The sequence below is a fragment of the Aristolochia californica genome, unplaced genomic scaffold, assembly GCF_029961685.1.
Source record: "Aristolochia californica isolate CCGP_79_NKW_82.1479 unplaced genomic scaffold, dmAriCali1.0.hap1 SCAF_2, whole genome shotgun sequence".
Taxonomy (NCBI): Eukaryota; Viridiplantae; Streptophyta; class Magnoliopsida; order Piperales; family Aristolochiaceae; genus Aristolochia; species Aristolochia californica.
In genome coordinates this window covers 4,360,486-4,380,817 of record NW_027181881.1, presented here as the reverse complement: position 1 = coordinate 4,380,817, position 20,332 = coordinate 4,360,486, and the positions used below count along the sequence as shown (strand labels likewise).

At 41.4% G+C, this 20,332-nt stretch overlaps 1 protein-coding gene across 3 annotated transcripts in view; it reads right to left on the bottom strand.

Moving 5' to 3' along the window:
• Positions 1–20,332, bottom strand: part of LOC137956027 (protein HASTY 1) — a 78,176-nt gene that overhangs the window by 20,027 nt on the left and 37,817 nt on the right. For all 3 annotated transcript variants that reach the window (XM_068803318.1, XM_068803319.1, XM_068803320.1), the window contains 3 exons: positions 19,467–19,707; positions 18,821–18,883; positions 18,438–18,722 (listed from right to left, as the gene is read on the bottom strand). In XM_068803318.1, the coding sequence (XP_068659419.1) occupies positions 18,438–18,722; positions 18,821–18,883; positions 19,467–19,707 (589 nt within the window). The remainder of the gene's footprint in view (positions 1–18,437; positions 18,723–18,820; positions 18,884–19,466; positions 19,708–20,332) is intronic.

Genomic DNA, 20,332 nt, shown 5'->3' with positions numbered 1-20,332 from the left:
CATTGCTGACTCCACTACAGCTAAGCTACAAGCCCTTTGGCATGGGCTTCTCGTTTTTAAAGATTTTATGAATAAGCATCTTTGGATCAAAGGGGATTCTAAAGTGGTGATTGGTTGGAGCTCCACGGCTTCTGACCCTCTTTGGCGGCACTAGCAAACCTTCCATGAGATTATTGACTTGTCTTCCTTGTTTGGTTATTCTTGGCGTCATGTTCCGAGATCAGCCAACTTTTTGGCTTACTAAGCAGGGAATCTCACTCCAATCCCTCGTTGTAACTCCCATGTCGCTCCTTGTAATTTGTCCTTTGGTTTTGTGCCTTTAATAAATCTCATATTTCTCAAAAAACAAAAAAATGGAAGCTTATCCATCAGAAACATATTAATATGCCTAGATACAGGCACACCTTCTCAATCCTTCTTATTTCACTCTCTTTAGAAAAAAAAATTACTTACACACACCTCAATTTAAATGAAAATCCATGTTCCCTAGACTTATAAAAAAAAGTACACACATAAGCCAAATGTTAAATAGCGAATATTTTCCCCTAATAAAGAAATGGCCACACCAGCTTATAGATTCAACTAGCTGCTGCCTTTTGAAAAGTAGGTATGGGAAAGTCTTATCTGACTCTCACAGCTAGAAATCTCACAAAGCCATAATTAATATCATAGAGTCTAAGATAAGTCTCATGGAAGGAGGTCTCACCGAAGAATTTCAGTTAAAAGGTGTTTTAGTTATTTTAATCTTCTATTTATGTTCAGTTGTTTACTTATGTTAGAACTCATATTTATGTCGAAAGTGTTTAAGTGTTTAAATTATGTGTACAATTTAAACTTATTTATGCTAGAACATAATTATATTTAAACTAGTGTTTAATTATGCCAAACTTATATTTAAATAACTTGTTTTAGTTATTTTAGTCTTCTATTTATGTTTAGTCTGTACTAACCAGTTGTTTAAGTGTTTCAACTTTCAAGCCATTCTATTCCATAAAAAATGAGACTTTATATAGAAATTTATATTTCAAAAGAAATATTTGTAAGTCTATTTTCTACCTTATTAAACCAATTCTCAATCTGAGTTTTCTAGAGGGAGATATCAATTTCGCAAGGGTCAATAGTCATGTTGGCCAAAGAAGAAAGCACACTCAATTTGACCAGATTATAGAATCTAAAATCCATCAGATTATGTTTGTCAAAAGAAAAATATTTTGTGAAAAAACATTATCCTTTAATGAAAGGTATCAACGTTTAGTCTGAGAAGGAGCAAATTTTATGTCAATCTGATCTATCTATAAGTAGTTATTCACATAGAAGTCGGCAAGAGTCAAGCTACAAAACAAAGCAAATCAAGAGATCATAAAAGATTCAAGAACGAAGCTTTTTATGTCAAATTAGATATCAAACTAAACCTCTTTGAGTCTAGTTTCTTGAGAAACAAACCATTTGTGATTCTAAGTTATGTCTTGAAAGATATGGATATCAGAAGTGCTAAAGGTCAGTTCAGCTGAAAACCTCTCCTTTTCCTATTATCTCTCTGTGCATTGACGTGAATTGAGTTTCCTTTTCTTCTAGAAACCTTTTTGAGCCAAATTTATCTTCTAATCATAGAATTTTGGTCAGATTTAATCACTCCATGATGTGCTCGTTCAAGGTATGCAATATCCTGCTTCGATGTTATTTTCAAGTTTTGCGTTTTTTGTTACTTAGTTGTGTATCTTCCGCATAGACAACTCCAAAAAATTGTGGTCACCCCAAATAAAAAGTTATCCTTGGTCAAATTTATTAAGTTCTATCGTTATATTCTCCCTTAGTTTTTTTTAAAAATGTCACATTCTAGATTCGTTTGGAAGTATGAGTGTTGCAAAGTGACCTTCTTTCGATAAAAGTTATTTTATTCTAGTATTTCTTCAGTTTATCATCTTGTATTTTCATCACTTCAGAGCAATGCCTAAACCCATTACCTAAAAAGTATAGGAGTGTATCCAACATCTAGCTCGAAACAAGTCTTTTACTCTTCACCCAAGAGATCATTTGTGTTTGAGCTACCCTTAAAAGTGAATAGTATCTTTGTTGTGCCCTAAAGTTGGGTTGTTTTTCTGCCTTTAAAATTGAGAGGATTGTGTTTCAAACTATGACCGTTTTAACTGGTGAATAGAGCTTTGTCGTACGGCTAGGAATGATTTTCTTCTCTCATATTGTGTTTTTTCCAAGTTGGGTCTCTATGTCCTTTTTATCCCCAGCTTGAGCAAGAGGAGAATAAGAAAAGGTACAAGAAAGATGTACTTTATCCCATATGTTGTGGTAATTTTCATGTAACTAAAATATTCAAAAAAGGAGGAGAACAAAAGATGATGAATTTTTCATCTATGATGAATTTTTTGAAAAAAAAAAAAGAAGACAGAAGACCAAGAATTTATTTCTTTGCAAGCGGAAGTTGTAAACTCCAACTTGAAGAGGAGTGTTGAAGAGCAGGTATGGAAGAGTCATACGTGACTCTCACAACAAGAAGTCTAGCAAAGCCAGAATTAATATGGTGGAGTCTAAGATGAGTCTCATGGAAGGAGGTTTCACAGAAGAGTTTCAGTTTGTTAGAAAACACATCCAAGGGGTATTTTGGTGATTTTACCACTTCAATGGTTAATTGTAAGAGAGCGTGAGAGAGGCGATTTCGGAGAGAAATTAACGTTACGCGTAATGTGCGCCGGTGAAACACGTAACGTGCGCCATTAGCTTCAAATGTGCTAATGTGTGCCTCTTTTCGAAAATAAGCTGAGATCTTTCTCCGATCACCGTCCCCGCGGCCGGTGACCGGAACCCCGACGGCAGACTTCCGACAAGGATGTTGACTCCTTCTCCGACACCGATCGACAGAAAGAGGTTGACTTTCCAAGAAGACACAGAAATTCTGAACTAGCAAAACGTCAAGCCAGATGCTCGGAAACCTTGAATCTTCCCTCCGACGAGCCAACGAAACCTCCTACAAAAGATTTCGAAGCCAGCTAGAAGACGATCTCCCGACGAAAGAAAATGAACCCCCCTTTCCATTTCAGCTACAAAAAAAACAGATTTACAGTGGAGAAAGTCGCTCGGAGCTCCGGGCAGGTGATTCGCATCTCCTTTGTCGTCGGATCGAAGATGTCCCTCATCTGTGTTCCAATGGAAGCCGCTTCATGCTTCGTCCTTCAGTTCCAATGAGTCACGAACGAAGCTAACCAAACCCGTGAACTTTAGACATGAGATTCGATTTTCTTCCTGTCGGTGAGCTCCTTTCGGGGACAAAGAGAGTGTTGTGTCATCCATCGGAGTGGCTCAACAGTGCTCGCCAAGATCTATATTCCCGAGGCCACAAACTCGGGATTTGGCTAGAAGAAGTTCGAAGAAGCCATCCGGAGCCTCTCTCCGACGCAGACTCCGACAAGGGGAGCCCCCAGATCTAGCGACACCACCCGAGCCTTCCTCCCCCCCCCCCCCCTTATACCTGAGCCCCACCAGTGACAAAACACTCCTCTAAGCCCATTTCTCCCCCCAACCAGCCCTCCCCTTCCTTCGAAATTCCCTAACCTCCTTAACCCAACCGTGTAGAACCTCTTTTCAGATCACCATATTCCTACACACTTCTTCCTTCAGAAAAATCCAAAACCATCCAAATCCATCCGAACTTACTCCATAAAGGGCAACAATCTCTGACCCGCTCTATCCTAGTCCACACCTCCTCCAGTATCGTCAAATCCAGCATCCTTCAATGGCTGACTGATGAGCTTCACCTCCCCTACACACCCAGAATTTCTTACCTCAACCCCCATTCCTGGCTTGTTCACTTTGAAACCCAGCAAGAGTCTTTTGCGGTCCTTGCTCTCACATCCCACACCCCCTTGGGCCTCATTGGGATATCGGAATGGCTCCCCTCTACTCCTTCTAGTCAATTTGGGCAATAGGCTACAGTCACTGGCCTCCCGGCAGAACTATGGCACCATGAGGTCTTCACGAGCATTATCTCAAAGTTTGGTGACATAATTGCTCTGGACCCCCTTACTGAGCACTGGCATCGCCTTGATGAGGCCTGGATCCTCATCAATCCTATTCATCCTTACGAAGGACGCTACTTCCGATGCATTATGATGGATAATGCCCGATTCTGGATTCGTATCGAGTTGGGAGATATACAAGTTTAAAAAATGTGACCTTGAGTCCTACAACTAAATTCAGAGATTCACCACAACCTATCCACACATTGAGAGAGGCAACCCCGACCTCTTCTCCCCAGAAGAGGCGTCTTGAACCAGCTAGTCTTACAGCTGGCACTGATTCTATTCCAGCTGCCTCCTTGGTTGTCCCCACCTCCGGCCTGCCATACCACCCACCCACCAGTCCATCTCAACTCACCACATATATTATCCTTGATAGAATCTATTCCAACCCCCAGATACCTATTGCTGCCATTCACCCTCCCACTTTACCCCCGAAATAACCACCCGCACCCCCCATTAAAAGCCCCGCAGGCCTCCCTATAACTCCATCCCACAGTCCTCACACCCCTCAAACCACCACCCAAATTACAAACTCAACCCCTCCACCACCTTCGAGATATTCCCACTCCAAAACTCCTCGCAATCCAGAGATAGAAGACTTCATCTTTCTAGAGACGGGTGAAAGAGCTCAGAAGTATGTAGCTGCTCTTCAGATAGAACAGCAATAGTGGAACTTGCCAAGGTGATGGGTGTCGTCTACACGGAGCCCCTCAAGGGAAATAACCACCTGTCTGAGATGTCCAAGAAGAAGATAAGTGATCAATGATCATTATCTCTTGGAATGTTCGAGGAATTGGATCTGTGCGTCACCGTGCCACAATTCGGGACCTCCTTGACTCTACCTAGGCAAATGTTGCTACTTTTCAAGAAACCAAGGCGGCTTCTCTACCCCTTGGATATATCCGTGAGTTGTGATTGGATCGGCTGGTGGCATTTTGATTGTGTGGGACACTAATACCATTGAGGTGCTCGATCACTGTTGTGGCACTTACTCCCTCGGAATCAAATTAAGACACAAAGGATCGGGGAACATTTAGTGCCTTGTGGGTGTGTATGGTCCTACTTGACACCATGACAGACATCTCTTCTGGGATGACCTTGTGAGGACTTGTCAGAGGTGGCCCATTCCTCTGATGCTTGAGGGAGACTTCAATGTTACACGCTTCTGCCACGAGAAATCTCCGCCCTCCCAGAGAATCACTACCTCCATGACGCTATTTGCAGACTTTATTGGCAGTTGGGATCTTGATGAGGTTACCCTATCTGGGAAGACCTTCACTTGGTCAAACGGCAGATAGCCCCCCATCCCCCCGTCCTCTCCAAGCTTGACCGCTTCTTAGCCAACAACGATTGGCTTCAGTTATACAGCAATGCCACAGGTAAAGTCCTCACTAGGGTTGTTTCCGACCATTGGCCGATTATGGTAGATACCCACTTCGGCAGTTGCCCCCCCCCCCCTTTTCAGATTCAACAATGCTTGGATGGCGGACCCCTCTTTTGACTCATCTATCCAGTCCTTCTTGGAGAGGATGGTGGTGGTGGGCCTGATTAGGTGGAATTTCCAAGCCAAGCTCAAGATGCTGAAGTCGTTGCTGCGATCATGGGCCTCTGCGAGAAAGGCCTCTTCCTTAGCCTAGAGAGCCGCTGTCCTTTCTCAGATTTCCACTCTTGACTCTGAAGAGGAATCTAGAAACCTCTCTTCGTCAGAAGTTACTCAGAGATATGCTATCCAAGGGCAAAGGCAGTCCTACAATCATAGTGAACTCGTGCACTGGAAGCAGCGTTCAAGATTTAAATGGCTCATAGAGGGGGATGTCAATACCAAATTCTTCCATGCAGTCCGCCTTTGCTCGGAGAAGAGCCAACCGCATCACCACACTCAGCGTCAATGGTGAGAGTACCTCAAATCATTCCCTTATTTCAGACTCACTAGTGAACTTTTTTGCAGAATTATACTCTGATGGCCAACTAGTTCGCCCTTTTTTTGAAAGGGTTCATCTCCATGCTATTCCTTCGGCCGCAGCTAGACTCATTGAGCTCCCTTTCTCCAATAAGGAAATTGAAAAAGCAACATTGGGTTTCCTTTGGATCGTGCTCCGGGCCCGGATGGTTTCAATGGAGAATTCTATCGTCGATGCTGGCCCTTCATCAGAGACGATATTGCCTGCATGGTCCACTCGTTCTATCAGCATAACATCAGATATAGGAGCATCGGAGCTTCGTTCATTGCCCTCATCCCTAAAAAAGAAGGGGCAGAAATTCCTCTGACTTTCGGCCGATCAACCTCACCACTAGTGCCTACAAGGTGCTTACGCGCATCCTTGCCAATCGCCTCAGGGCGGTTCTCCCTATTGCCATTCATCATGGCCAGAGTGTTTTTATCAAGGGAAAAAATATATTAGACTCGGCCATGGCATGTCACGAGCTCATCCACCATTTTAAGGCTTTAAAGTTTCCCAGATTCATCCTAGAGCTTGATTTTGAGAAAGCCTTTGACAGAGTTAACTGGAAGCTTTTGGACACTCTCTTGGGAAAGATGGGATTCGGGGAAAAATGGCGCTTCTGGATTCAAAGTTGCATCTCCTCTGCAAGCTACTCCGTTCTTCTCAATGGAACGGCCTGCGGTTATTTTAAGGGATCCAAGGGGATCAAACAGGGAGACCCCCTTTCCCCTTTGCTCTTCAATGTGGTAACGGAATACCTATCATCTTTGATATATTCAGCCAAAAATCTGGGTTGGCTCCTCCCCACGACGGACTGTGCAGCCTTTGACGTGTCGATCCTTCAGTTTGCATACGATACAATTTGCTTTGGGGTTGGTACTATGGATCAGATCCGAAAACTGCGTACTGTATTGGGACTATTTAAACTGGCTTCTGGTCAAAATATTAACTAGAAGAATAACCACCCTCCTAGGCTATCATATCGACTCACTGGTGCTTCAGGGTATGGCCGACTATTTGGGGTGCTTAGTGGGAAATTTGCCAGCTACATATCTTGGACTACCACTCTTTGACTCTCGGCCTTCGGCGACGCTTTGGTCCCCCCCTCATTCAGAAATTTGAGAAGAGGCTAGCTACTTGGAGGGGCAAGCTTTTATCTACTGCTAGGCGACTCACTCTCCTCAAGTCTTGTTTGGCAGGACTGTCAAACTATTTATTATTATTCATGCACTGTCTGGCCTCCGTTTGCAACAGGATTGACGCCATCCGTCGACGTTTCCTCTGGAGAGGATCAAAGGACACCTTCAAATATCATTTGGTGAGTTGGAAGGATATTTGCATGCCCCGCAATTGAGGTGGCTTAAGCATTCGGCCTACGAAGGAGATGAACAATGCCCTTTTGCTCAAATGGATCTGGAACTTCAACATCAAGCATAACAGCTTATGGGGCGATATGGTCAAGTTCTATCTTCAACCTTCGAGTGCCTGGTGGAGGGAGGATGGCGCTACTCACCTCCTGTCCCCGATATGGAAATCAATTCAAAAGCTCCTCCCAATATTCAGAGATGCAATTTCTTTTCACACAGGCAACGGAAGGACCCTCCTCTTTTGGTCGGATGAATGGTGTGGCCCCCGCCCGAGGATTTTTCGGGGCTCTCTAAGGTGGCGTGGGACCTCTTTTGCTCAATGGCTGATTCTTGGAGAGATCGCTCATGGAGTCTCACGTTTTGCCGGGGATTAAATGATGAGGAAACTACGACTTTTTGCTCTCTCCTCTCCAGACTCAGCAGCACTAGTATTCGTGAGCATGCAGTTGATAAATTGATATGGAAGCTCAGCATTAATGGCCGATTCACAATTGCATCCGCCTACTCTCACATTAGAAAACAAAATTACAGCATGCATGAGCACAAAGCAAACCTGGCATGGAAGCTCTCAGCGCCTAGTATCTTCGTGTGGACGGTCATCAGGGAACAGATCTTCACCTCTGACAACCTCCACAAAAGAGGTTACACAGCCCCCGATAACACTTGTCCCCTTTGTGGTGAGTGCGACGAGACAGGCCAGCATGTTCTCTTACATTGTGACTTTTCTTGGCAAGTATGGATGAAGATATTTCAGAAGATTGGTCTCTAAATGGGGCTACATCAGGACCTTTTCGGAACCGTTGAGATGGTTATGGGGATATGCCTTCCTAAGTTGGGTAAGATAATTCTCTTGTCATGCCTTGCGCATGTCCCATGGTGTATATGGCTTGAGCGAAACAACAGGAGATTCAACTCCAAGGCTAGCAACCCGGATAATATAGCTTCTCAAGCAGTGGGCCTTATCTCAAGTTGGCTACATTCTAGGAAGGAGTTTGCATCTCTATCAGGCGTCTTCCTTTGAGAAAATTGGAGCTTGATTGCACACATGGTGGGCCTCTGTAGGAATCCGGTTATAGCCACCTGGGATCCTCCCCCTTACTACTGCACCAAACTCAATTTTGACGGCAGTGCTTTAAGCTGTCCTGGGCCGATTGGAGCTGGTGGTGTTTTCAGAGACAGCAGTGGAGACCCATTCTATCCTATGCAGGGTCGGTGGGTATTGCTGATTCAAATACTGCTGAAGTGAGTGCTCTTCTATTCGGCCTCCAAATCTTTAAAGAGCGATTTCATGGCAAGCTGATTATCGAAGGCGACTCAAAGACTGTCATCAGCTGGTGTTCAAAAGATAGCTCCCCTCCTTGGCGCCACTGGCCAATCACTGATTGTATTGCTGACATTGTGTCATCCATTCATTGTAATTGGAACCTCATTCCTAGATCAGGCAATTCTTTGGCTAATAAATTGGCTAAATTCGGAACCTCCTAGCAATCTCTCATTGTTTGGGAAGGCTTCCCCTCTTGTAATATGCTCGTTTGAGCTCTCATAATAAAATTCAGCATCATTTCAAAAAAAAAAAAAAAAGGTTAATTTTCTTTATGTTCTGCAGGTTAACTTATATCAGTGAAATCTTCATGTACATATGTTGGGCCTTTGGGCATTGCAGATTCTACCACTGCGAAGGTGAATTTTCTTCATCTTGGGTTGAAGATTTTCAAAGACAAACTTCAAGGGAAGCTGTTGATTGAGGGAGACTCTAAAGTGGTCATAAGTTGGTGCTCTAATTCAACCTCTCCCCCTTGGTGGCACTAGCCAATTACTTTATCTATTGCAAATATTGTATCTTCCATTTCTTGTACTCGGAATCACATTCCTAGGTCAGCCAATTTTGTGGCTGATAGGCTAGCTAAATTTGGAACCTCCCACCAATATCTCATTGTTTGGGATGGTTCCCCCTCCTTGTAATCTTGCTCTATTGATCCTTTTAATATAACTCAACACTATTTCCAAAAAAAAAAAAAATCTTCATGTTAATAGGCTGTGTAGTTAGGGAGATTTAAGGAGATTTAAGGTTTATTAAGTGTATAGGGGCATTTTTGTAATTTGTAACTCAAAACAACTATTTAAGAAGTCAAGGAATTCGTGCATAGTTCCCAACAAAGCCTTTCAGGCTCTTCAGAGATTTCTTTCTTCTCCTTTCTCCTTTTTCTCTCTATTTTCTCTTCATTTACCTAAATTTGGATTTTTACATGGTATTAGAGCAGTAGATCGTAGTCGGAGCATTCTACTGCAAATTGTTGTCATTTTTTAAGAGGACGACCTGCTAGGTTGAAAAGAGTTGTATACAGACTTATTTAGGTTGAAAAGAGGAAATCGAACTGTTACAGAATATTATAGTGCATTCCTTGGCATATGGTAGGAGATCAATGTACATCGTCCGTTTACTACAGATGAAAATTAGTTGAGAAAACAGCAAAATCAGCTGCTTGTTGCAAAAAAATTGGATGATTTTGGTGCTGAATTTGATGTTATTAAAGCCCAGGTGTTAGCTTCAAATGAAATCCCTACTCTCTCTACCATTTTTAATCAGATTATGAGGGCTGAGAAGATTATTGTAGCTATAACAAGTAAAGGAGGTAAGATAATGGAAGCCACTGCTCTTAAAGCTTCCAACACTACATCAGCCCCTACAGATTCCTCTAGAGGTAAAGGTAGAGGCCAAGGTAAAGAGGGCCCAGGCAAAGATAGAGGACATGGTGATGGTAAGTCAGAAAGGAAGTGCGTTCTTTATGGTATAAATAATCATTATTCTGTGAGATGTAGGATTAAGTTTGGAAGCATGCATGGCTAATTCTAAAACTCCTGATAATGGAAGTGGGAGTTTAGATTCTTCTATGTCGGTCACATCGGGTGCTCCATATGAGATGCAACAATTGATATAGCAACAGCAACAGATTGTTCGACTCATGGCCCAGATCTTTGTTGCTTTGACCTCAGCATTTGTAGCTCATGCTTCCATCCCAGTTTCTAGCTCTACCAGTGTTGACTCAGATATGGCAGCTTATCATGCTCACTTGTCACCATCTTGGGTTTTTGACTCAGGAGCTTCCAAACACATGTCAACTATGTTGTCATTGTTTTCCAATTTAAAAGAGTCTTTGTGTGTCAAACATGTTAATCTTGCAGATGGTTCTACCTCTCTTGTTCAAGGAGTAGGCAATGTTACTCCTGCTTCCTTTTTGTCTCCTCAGTCAAGGCTTTTTTGTTCCCAAGTTTCCTCTAAAATTGTTGTTGGTTAGTCAGCTAGCTAAGTCAATGAGTTGTTCCCTTACATTTCATCCTACTCATTGTGTTTTTCAGGATCTCACAACAAGGAAGACGATTGGTTCCGCTCGTGAGAGAGATGGGCTATACTACCTAGAGAACCATCGACAAAATAGTATTCAGGCATTATATACCGTAGATTCTCCTTTACAGTGGCACTTGCGGCTAGGACATCCGTCTGCAACAAAACCGACTCAAGTCTTTCTAGACTTTCCGTCTACTTCTTCTTTTCAGTGCGAGTCGGGTCAACTAGGCAAGCAACGCAGAAGTTCGTTTCAAGTCTCATCTCATAAAACCAGCCATCTATTTGAGATTGAACACTCAGAGATTTGGGGTCCTTGTCCTGTAACTAGTCAGTTTGGTCATAGGTATTTTATTTCCTTGATCGATGATGTTAGTAGGTGGACTTGGATTTACCTTTTTAAGGAGAAATCTGAAGTTTTTTATGTATTCAACTTTTTCTTCAATGAAATAAAAAATCAGTTTACTGCTTCGTTTCATATCTTGCATATTGATAATGGCCTCGAGTTCGTGAATCATAAATTTCAAGTCTTTTGTCAAGAATGGAATTATTCATCAGACATCGTGTCTTTACCCCTCAACAAAATGGTGTAGCTGAACGTAAGAATCGCCATTGGCTAGAGGTAGCTAGGACAATGATGATACATATATATGTGCCCAAGCCTTACGGGGTGATGCTATTCTTACAGCCTGCTTCTTGGTTAATAGAACGCCTTCATCTGTGTTAGAAGGAAAAATTCTTATGCAGGTTCTTTTGTCGTCCACATCATTATTTGCTATTTCTCCCCGTGTGTATGGATGTGTCTGTTTTGCTCATGTATTTGGGTCTTCTAGGGATAAGTTGTCTCCCCGAGTAATTAAGTGTATTCTTGGGGTACTCTCGCACACAGAAGGGTACAAATGTTTTTGCCTGTCCATTAGAAAAATATTTGTATCTGCTAATGTTACTTTATTTGAGGATGTATCGTTCTTTTCATCTATGTCTTTACCTTCTGATCTTGTTGTCTCACCTAAACAAGTACCAGTTATCCCTATACCAATTGATTAGCCCGTTGGACCGTCACAAGCTGTCACTGTCGAGAAACCATTATAGGTATATAAATGCCAGAAAGAAGTATCACCACCGACTCTCTCACCGGACCATGATTCTACTTCGTCTCAAGATCCTGGAGGTAATAATCTACGTCTTCCTATTGCACTCAGGAAGAGTGTAAGGAAAGGTAAAGGTACACGATATCCGTTATGTCAGTATGTGTCTTTTTGTTCCTTATCTGACTCTTATAAAAAATTTGTTTTGTTCATTTTTATTTGCACTATCCCTTCTTCAGTGTAGGAGGCCTTCTCGTCTCCTCATTGGAAGTAAAATATGGATGTTGAAATGGATGATTTGATAGATTGGGACACTTGGCAACTATGTGATCTACCATCTAGAGCCAAAGTTGTTGGTTATCGTTGGGTTTATACTATCAAGTATAATGCAGACGGTTCTATTGAGCAGTATAAAGCTCGAATGGTTGCACAAGGGTCTAGTCAAACCTTTGGTATTGATGTGTACCTTTTCGCATGTTGTTCGCCTATCGTTTGTCCATATTTTACTCTCTGTTGCAGTGAATCACGAATAGTCCCTACATCAACTGGACATTAAAAATGTCTTCTTATATGGTGATCTGAAGAAAAGATATATATGGAACAACCTCCAAGATATGTTGTTCAAGTGGAGACACATAAAGTATGCAGACTTAAGAAGGTGATTTATGGGCTAAAGCAAAGTCCACGTGATTGGTTTTGAAAAAATCAGCTAGGTTGTGCGATCTATAAAGTTCTCGAGGAGTCGTTGTGATCACTCTTTGTTTGTGATGAAGAAGTCCTCTAGAATTGAGGTGTTTTTTGTTTATGTAGATGACATTATATTATCTAGGAGATATTTCTGGTATAGAGGACACCAAGTCTCGTTTGTCTGTACATTTTCAAAGTAAAGACTTGGGACCATTGAAATACTTTATGGGCATTGAACTGGCGAAAAGTAAAGAAGGCGTTGTGATGACACAACGTATATGTCACAAATATGCTTCAAGAGTATGGTTTATTGGGAGCCAAGCCAATTGATACACCAATGGAAGTGGGACATCATCTCTAAATGAGAAGAGTGATGAACTAAATGATAGAACACAGTATCGGAGGTTACTGGAAAAGTTAATTTATGCAATAGTTACTAGACCTAACATTTCTTTTGTAGTAAGTGTAGTGAGCCTGTTTATGGTACGTCCTAGAAAAGTACATTTAGAAGTTGCACAAAGAATTTTGAAGTATTTGAAAAGAGCACCAGGAAAAGGTCTTTTCTTTAGACCAAACAATCATATGAAGATAGAAGTTTTCTTTGATGCAGACTATGCAGGATCAAAACTGTAAAGAAAGTCAACCTCTAGATATTGTCTTATTAGGAAGAAATTTGGTTTGTTGGCGAAGTAAAAAGCAGAATGTTGTAGCCCGGTCTAGTGCAGAAGCTGAATACAAGGTGATGGCTCACACAGTGAGTGAGTTGATGTGGGTTAGGTCAGTCTCACAAGAGTTGGGTTTCAACCAGGATGAGCCAATGAGCATGTTTTGTGATAATCAGGTTGCAATCTTTATTGCAAGTAACCCAGTTTTCCATGAGAGGACTAAACATATAGAAGTGGATTGCCACTTCATTCAGGATGCAGTGATGAAAAAAAGAGGTAGTAACTCCGTTTGTTTGGTCTGGAGATCAATTGGGAGATGTCTTCACCCAAAGGCCCTTGGCAAACAAGAATTTATCTTTCTGCAACAAGCGGGACTTCTGGATATATTTGCTCCAGCTTGAAGGGGGTGTTAGAAAATACATTCAGGGGTATTTTGGTCATTTTACCACTTCAGTGGTTAATTTTCTTTATGTAATCTTGTTCTACATATTAAATTATATCAATGTTAAATCTTCATGTACATAGGATGTGTAGTTAGGGAGATATAAGGAGATTAAGGTTTATTAGGGGTATTTTTGTAATTGTAACTCCAAACACCTATTTAAGAAGTCTGGGAATTCGTGCACAGTTCCCAACAAAGCTTTTCAGGCTCTTCAAAAAGAAAAAAAAATTCTTCTCTTTTCTCCTTTTACTCGTCTTCCTTCACCCAAATCTGGATTTTTACACAGTTAGAAAGTGTTTTAGTTATTTTAGTCTTCTATTTATGTTCAGTTATTTAATTATGCTAGGACTTATCTTTAAGAGTTAGATTTTAGGTGTAATTGGGACAAGAGTAATTTAATTGTAATTTGATTCCACTTGTTTCTTCCATCATAAATAGAAGCTCATTGTACTCAAATTACATCAAGTCAAAAAGTTTTTCTCTTTTTCCAAAAATTCAACACTGCCTTTATTAAATGAATCAATTCTACACAACATATTCAAGTATGAATAAATCTGTTTCATATTAAGTGCAATAGATTGTTTTCTAAGATCGGAAAAAAACTGTAAATGGTACAAAAATTGAACTCCATGAAGCATTATTGTTTTTTTATGGAAATGTGTGAAATTTTATTCAAAAGGAGGAGAGATACAAACTAGTGAGATGGGCCATCCTCCACAACGAGGTATTAGAGGGAAGAACACCTTTTGGCATTATAGTCTGCCCAATGATTAGCGGATTTGGGGGTGCGCGTCCATATACAATTTAGATCAGAAGTTACATTGCAGATTTCAAAAGTGTCCCAATGCCGCCAGAGCCTTGCAAGCTCCGCGGTAGTAGAATCAGATATACCCAATGGGTCAGCAAAGGATAGAGGAGGCAGCTAATTTCATCACGAATTACCCCACAAAAACCAGCGGACCTAGGGTAGGCAACAACACTACAATCGAAATTCATCTTGAAGTGATTTGAGGGTGGGGGGACCACATTGTCATGATCGGGGCTCGGGAAGGCCCCGTCATGGCGACAATCAGAAGCCAGTTCCCCCTGAAATCAGAGCTACTAAGGTGGATGAATTCCTTCTTCGTCAGCAACCAGGCGGAGACCTGACTAGCAATGTTCTCAGCAAGCACTTCAATTGGAGAAGCTTTGAATTGGAATTTCTGGTTATTCCTCTCTTTCTAGAGAACCCAAGGGATGTGACCCACACAAATGGATATGAGCATTTTTCCAAGCTTCGAAAGACGAGAGTTGATGATGGAGAGGATCATGGATGGCAGATTGTGGGGGACGCAGAATTGTATTCCAATTCGATTGAGAAGATTGGTCCATATGGCTTGAGCAAATTGGTAATGGAGGAGGACATGGGTGGCGGATTCAGGGGAGTTGTGACAGAAGGGGCAAGATGGATCTGGCACAGGAGTTCCCCACCTAATGAGGGTGTCAGAGGTGAGGATTTTGTTTCTACAAGCACACTAAATAAAAAACTTAGCATGGAGCAGAGCGAGCAAGGACCAGGCTTGGGCCGCAAGGTGGCGAGGTTGAGAGGTGTTGAGGCTGTAAAGAAGATTGTACGCAGAAATCATGGAGAATGATCCTTTAATGTGAATAACCCCATATAGGTTAATAAAAGGAATAGTCGTATGTAATTAGCTGGGAAGAGACCTCTTAACTTTGGCTAGTCATTTTAGGATGGACTTGGATGCAACTTAACTTTCACATAGTAATATAACAAGTGGTGGTACATGGACCTCCAACTAAACTTGTCTACATGTATGTAGAAGCAATAAAGAGGGCTCATATCTGAGTGTTAAAAATAGTCCTAATGGATCTGAGATTAGAAAAATCATGTGCTTATAACTTCGGAAGAGGTCTCCTAACTTCAGCTAGTCAATTTGACTTGCCATAGCAACTATAACAAAACACGTGTTAAAAATTAGGGGTATTTTAGTAAATTCTGACGTGAGTAGATCTGTAATTTGCTTGATAAAATGGTCCAGATTGCCGTATCTAAAGAGGTAAGGTTATTGTGTAAATTTTGTGGGTTTAAAAGGGTGATGTATATACACATGTATAAGTCCTTTAAGTTAGGGGCTTTTTGGTCTTTTTGAAAAAACACTTGAGTGAGAAATAAAACCTGATGGGGGGTCTATTTCTTCCCCATCCAGCAGGTTGTACGACGGCCCTTTCTCCCCTGTTCTTTCTCTTTTTCTTCTCTTTTCTCTTCGATTTCTATTCTATTTTACTTTCTTACAACACAGAAAGAAGCATCCAAGGCACAAAAGTATCCCACAAGGCGCCTTCCTGAAGGGGAGAGAAATTCTAGACTCACAATGGCAACTCATGAGCTTATCGATCAATCGTAGCAAGAATCCAAGAATTGCCCTCAAGTTTGACCTATAAAAGACTTTCAATCGAGTAAATTGGATACTCCTTGATGAGTTAATGGAGAAAATGAGCTTCGGAGCAAAATGGAGATTTTGGATCAGGAGTTGCATGGGTTCGGCCTCCTATTCTCTCATCCTAAATGGCTAGGTTTGCGGGTATGTCAAAGGGACCAGGGGAATCAAGCAGGGAGACCCGCTTCTCTTCAATATTATAGCGGAATTTCTTTCCTCAATGTTTTACTTGGCTGTGAATCTTGGGTGGCTCCCTCCTACTAGCCACCAGCAGGCTTTTAATATCCTTATTCTACAATACGCGGATGATACCATCATTTTTGGGATCGGTAACATGGATGGCACCAGAAGGATCAAAACAGTCTTGGGACTATTTGAACCAACAGCCTCAGGGCAGAAAGTTAACTGGGGAAAACTTCCCTCATGGGTTTCAATGTAAGTCCTGAGCTACTAGATGAGATGGCAAATCTCTTTGAATGTAAAACATCTAGCATCCCGTCCACTTACCTTGGCCTTCCCCTTTTCAATGGTCGCATAAATCAAAGTCTTTGGAACCCTGTGGTGGAAAAGATTGAGACTTGTCTGGCATCCAGGAAGGGCCATTTTCTCAGCAAAGCAGCAAGACTCATTCTCCTAAAGTTTTGTATTGCAGGCATTCCGAATTATGCCTTGTCCCTCCTCCATATGCAATGACATGGATAAGTTAAAAAGAAGATTTTTTTGGAGAGGATCGAGTGATACCTTTAAATATCAATTGGTCAAATGGGAGCAGGTTTGCCTGCCTAAACAGAAGGGAGGTTTGGGGATTCTGAAATCAAAGGAAACGAAAAAAAGCTCTGCTCTTAAAAGGGATTGGGAAGTTCAACACTAACTAATCTTTGGAAGGAAATGGTAAAAGTCCAGTTTGGTTGTCCTTCTCCATGGTGAACTTTGGGAGATAATCGGAGGGGTCTATCTTCAATTTGGAGATCGATATATTCACTTATTCCCACATTCTCCTCTACTAGCAGATTTTATGTTGAAAACGGCAGATCCTTAAAATTCTGGGAGGATTGGTGGACAGGACAGGAACCCCTTCAGTCTTTGTTCAAGAATTTTTTTCTCTTATTTTTACGAAGGGAGATATCAGTTGCCGAAGCTTTTGAGGGGGGTGGATTGAGCCTGCACCGAGACAGAGTCTTACTGATACCGAGGCATTGGTGGCTTGCAGGTTGATGGAATCTCTTCACTCTTTAAGACCGAGGCCTTCAAAAGTCAACAAACTGATTTGGTGGCCAGACAAAAGTAGAATCTTCATAGTATCCTCCGCTTACAAACTTATCAATGGCTGGCATCTAAATCAAAGTGATTATGAGATTTTATTTGCATGGCGTCTTTGTGCTCCGCCAAAGATAAAAAAATTCATATGGAGCGCCTTACAGGGAAAAATACCCACGGTCGATGTGCTCAGAAGAAGAGGTCACCCTACTATTGATCCTCTCTGCCCCTTCTACAACTCAGAGGTTGAGACAGCCAGTCATACCCTGCTTCAATGCTCCTTCTCGTGGAAAGTGTGGACTTTAATCCTCAATAAGATAGGGCTTCAATTCCGTATGTCTGCAGATCTGATCTCTTTCAGTAAATCGTTCATTGGTACCCCCTTCCCTAGGCTTGGAAAGCTTATGGTCTCTGCTTGCACTGGCTTCATCCAGTGGAGGCTTTGGAATAAGTGCAATTGCAGGCGATTTGATGCTAAATGTGATTCCGCGGAGAGAGTAGCCGAGCGTGTTTTGGGTCAAATCTCAGTGTGGCTTCTTACCAAGAAGCCTTTCTCCTCCTATGTGGGTTCCTCTATCTGCGACAACTGAAGCACAATGGCAAAAATGAGGTTTGCATCCAAGGCCCCAGTTATGCAAGAATGGACCTCCCCAAAGCACGGTTCCTAAAGTTGAATTTTGACGGTTCCTCTCTTGGCAATCCTGGGATTGCTAGCTTTGGGAGAGTTATCTCGGACCCCTTTGGAAACCAACGCTTCTCGTATGCTGGCCCGTTAGGCATTGCTTTCAATGTCGGCTGAGCTCCAAGGCCTCCTCAATGGGCTTCGCGTTTTCATAGACAATTGTAGTGGCCCTCTTCACATTGAAGGAGACTCAAAGGTAGTAATTGGTTGGTACGAGTATGCATCCTCTCCCCCGTGGCGCCATTGGGACTCTTTTAAGGAGATTCTTGAAATTGCTTCTCAATTTTCTTGTTTTTGGTCTCACATTCCGAGATCTGCAAATTCGGCAACAGATGTACTTGCCAAGACGGGAGCAACCCTTCAATCTCTTGTTGTTAGGGATTTGCTCCTATCTCCTTTGTCATTTTCTCTGTTAATATATACATCTTTTTCAAAAAAAAAAGTCTATATACTATGTTATCATTTATAATAAGATTGATAAAGTTAAGATGTACCAGCCTAGAACGATATTGGCTGAAATCCCCTTTGCCATCAAACTCCTCGCTCCATAATTCCAATGTGCCCACAGGTTGATGTGGCCCTAGTTGAACATTTCTTTTGAACATCCGTTGGAAAGATACGTCCAAGATAGTGCCACAAATATCATCATTAATGGCATTTGAGAACCCCTTCTTTTCCTTGTCTATCTGACTAGCCAAGACTGAACTACTTGGAGCAGTACCATCCCCACCAACTTGGCCAGTAACTTTCGGCTTTGATACTGATTCTCTCATTAAAACCTGTTCAGAAATAAGAATAAGAATACGAGAACAACCTGTATGAATTTTACTTTTACATCAGAAGAGAAGATTTTGAAGCCATTTCTATATCAACATACCAACCAAAAAAGTAGTGATTGAAAATGCAGCGAGAACTTGTAGTGTTGGAAGTATCCCAGCATCTGAAAAGAGTTGAAAGTAAGAATTATGCATGACAAGCACATAGAGACGTGTTTACCTATCCTATGGGTGCATGTCTAAGGTGCTTGGTTATGTCAACTTCAGCAATTTTTCATAATTATAAGATTAAATTTGCCAATTACAGAAGAGTGTCTTCATCTCAACCTTTTAGCTCTGGTCAACTATTAGTTATCCATTGAGTTATAACAAACAGACCATTGACCTCATAACGAAAACTTTTAACGCAATGCAACCATGCAGATTAGACCAAGGGGATCTCAGATTACAGTCACAAGACCCAAGTCCCAAGACATGGAGACAACCTTCCAGTGGTTTCTACTGGAAGAATATAATAATAACAGCAATAACGTTACCAAAGACAAAACAATAATTTCAGATTAGACCAAGGGGATCTCAGATTACAGTCACAAGACCCAAGTCCCAAGACATGGAGACTAATATATCCTTAAACCATGGGTAAGAATTAGACTACTGCCAACAACCTTCCAATGGTTTCTACTGGAAGAATATAATAATAACAGCAATAACGTTACCAAAGACAAAACAATAATTTCCTGGTACAACCTGTTGAAGATAGAGAGTAAGGGTGGAAGCATCCCCTGCAATGCAATGTAAGTTGGAAGAACCCAGTGAAACCATACTCTCACATATACATTCAGCAAACTCAAATTCGCTTTCATCCATATAAGCAGCTGTATTGGATCTACTTCGGTTTAATATATCTTGTGAAACATTCATCAAAATCTGAAAGATGGTACGCATGGCAGAATCAAATTCAGGACCAGAAGAATCTACAGGTCTTTTCCTGAAAAGTTACATGAAGAAAAATGAGAAACATTAGCAAGATAACCTGTAACATCAGCCATTTATTCTGCGCAATCTTACATTGGATAGTGTCACTAGGTACCTATGGACGACAATATCCAAATTTTTCTTTGGACCACTTTTTTTAAAATGTAGATTTCAGTTTCCTTGTTTGACAGAGATTATCTACTCTAAATATACCAGTAGTTACTTCATACAAGAACATCAGGAATTAATAATTACATAACCATGAAATATCAGTTTCTATAAGAATTTTTTTGAATGTTGATTACACATGCACACAATTTAGACTTGAACCCAAGACCACAAATTAGGAACCACTACCCCACCCCAATGTGGAGCCAAAGGGCCAACGCACAACAATGTGAAATACTTCTGTTACACAAAATGTTACTGAAAAAAAGTTAAGAAGAAAGAGTTAAAGAGAGAATGAGAGGGAGAGAAAGTGGAGAGAATGAAAAACTAAAGTGTGTTGGGGGACCTGCACGTCCCCCAACCTCTATTTATAATAAGGGTTGAGTACAAGTTGCAAAAATGCCCTTACTTAAGTGAAAACCTAATTATCTATATTTCCTATTCTACGTTACACAAAATGTTACTGAAAA